This window comes from Miscanthus floridulus, chromosome 3, assembly GCF_019320115.1.
Source record: "Miscanthus floridulus cultivar M001 chromosome 3, ASM1932011v1, whole genome shotgun sequence".
Classification (NCBI taxonomy): domain Eukaryota; kingdom Viridiplantae; phylum Streptophyta; class Magnoliopsida; order Poales; family Poaceae; genus Miscanthus; species Miscanthus floridulus.
The window spans coordinates 47545739-47547959 of NC_089582.1; the positions used below are offsets into that span (position 1 = coordinate 47545739).

Consider the following 2221-nt stretch of genomic DNA (forward strand, 5'->3'; position numbering starts at 1 on the left):
TTTTTTTGTAAATTCATAGTAAATTGTATCTTGCTCGAATTATAGAAAATAAATACTTTTTAGAATTCTTGTGAGTAGATCTATGTAATAGAATAATGATTAACACTTTATAAAGTCTTGTCAATTGTTATACTTATTTCCTGTAATTATAAACTGTGAATTAATTTAGTTTTTTAATCTACGTACTTAGGGTTTATGAATTAATTTAGTAGTTAATGTTTTGTTAATTAGGGTTAGTTATTATTGTCTATACTTAGGGTTTGTTAAATAGGGTTAGTTATTATTTCATGTACCTTAGGTTTTTCAATAATTTTTGTTAGTAATTGATGGTTTATTATTTAGGGTTAGATATTTCATGTACTTAGGGTTAGTTAATTAATTTAGTTAGTAATTAATGGTTTATTAATTAGGGTTAGTTAGTATTTCATGTACTTAGGGTTTGTTATTTTTGCTTATACTTAGGGTTTGTTAATCAAGATGCCATCTCCGTTTAATTAATTCTTATAATTATAAAAATGAGTTTAAATAATTATTTAAATTTTTTATTTTGTAAATTCTGTAAGAGGTAGGTTTTCATATCTATTTAATTGATGGAGGATAGAATCTTAGTTATGAGGGGTTATTTTCGTTTTGTTTTTAGAGTGACATACAATATTTTCCTAACTAATTACAGATAAATACGGAGAGGTCATTATGGATGTACAACTTATCAAGATTAGACCCATCTTATGTAGTGGAGGTCCAAAAATTTATTGATGCCGTGAAGATACATGCTCAGAGAACAAAGGCGAAGCACATATGTTGTCCATGCGCAGACTGTAAAAATATTGTGGTATTTGACAATGTGGAAGCAATCACTTCTCATCTGGTTTGCAGAGGATTTGTGGAGGACTACTTGATTTGGACAAAACATGGTGACGGTAGTTCTACACCTTATATGCGGACAACTGGCAACACTGCAAGTAACATCAATGTGGAGGGTCCAATGCCATATCTCAATGAATGTGATGCTATGCCAGATATCAATGAAACCCATCATGCTATGCCAGATGTCAATCAAACTCATAATTCTACGTCCGATGTTAATGAAACTCAGCATGTTAACACTGATGCCATTGAAGATGCAGATTTCTTAGAGGCAATAATGAACCGTTGTGCGGATCCATCAATATTCTTCATGAAGCGAATGGAAGCCTTGAAGAAGGCAGCAGAAGAGCCTTTGTACGACGAGTCGAAAGGTTGTACCAAAGAGTGGTCGACACTACGGGCTGTTCTTCAGTTTTTGACGATTAAGGCTAGATATGGTTGGTCCGATGCTAGTTTCAATGATTTATTGCGTGTACTTGGAGACCTTCTTCCTAAGGAGAACAAAGTGCCTGCTAACACGTACTATGCAAAGAAGCTAGTCAGTCCACTTACGATGGGCGTTGAGAAGATCCACGCATGTAGAAATCATTGTATTCTATATCGGGGTGATCAGTATAAAGACTTAGACAGTTGTCCAAACTGTGGTGCTAGTAGGTACAAGACGAATAAAGATTATCGAGAGGAAGAGAATGCAGCCTCTGTTTCTTCAGGGAGGAAGCGAAAGAAGACGCAAACAAAGACTCAACAAGACAAACGTTCAAAGCCCACTAGCAATATCGAAGTGGACTATTATGCGTTGAGAAGAATTCCTGCATTGGTGATATGGTATCTCCCTGTGGTTGATCGTTTGAGGTGTTTGTTTGCAAACCCTGATGATGCGGAACTTATGACCTGGCATGCTTCTGATGAAAGGAAAGATGATGGAAAGTTACGACATCCAGCCGATGCAAAGCAATGGCAAGAATTCGATAAGAATTTTATGCTTGATGTTTGATTTCATGTGTACACATCTGTAATATTTATATGTGTTGTATGTATGATGCAATTTTATGGTTCATGTTTGCATATCTTATATATATATATATATATATATATATATATATATATATATATATATATATATATATATATATATATATATATATATATATGTGACAAATATAGTACAGTATGGAGGCAAATATTAAAATTTGAAATAAAAAAAATAATTACACAGGCGGCACACAGAGTGAGCCGCCTGTGAAAAATGGGTTTTTATAGGCGGCTGACAAAGTGAGCCACCTGTGTAAATAACTATTTACACAGGCGGCTGACAAAGTGAGCCGCCTGTGAAAACCCTTTTTTCATAGGCGGC

The 2221-nt window shown here is 34.2% G+C and overlaps 1 protein-coding gene across 1 annotated transcript; it reads left to right on the forward strand.

Annotated features, from left to right (window-relative positions):
* Positions 1–697: 697 nt before the first annotated feature.
* On the forward strand, positions 698–1861 carry LOC136543686 (uncharacterized). Its single transcript, XM_066536069.1, has one exon. The coding sequence runs from the start codon at positions 698–700 to the stop codon at positions 1859–1861; it is 1164 nt and encodes a 387-aa protein (XP_066392166.1).
* The last annotated feature ends 360 nt before the right edge of the window (positions 1862–2221 follow it).

Coding starts and splice junctions, on each gene's coding strand:
- LOC136543686 (XM_066536069.1), top strand. CDS start 698: ATGTACAACTTATCAAGATTAGACCCATCTTATGTAGTGGAGGTCCAA.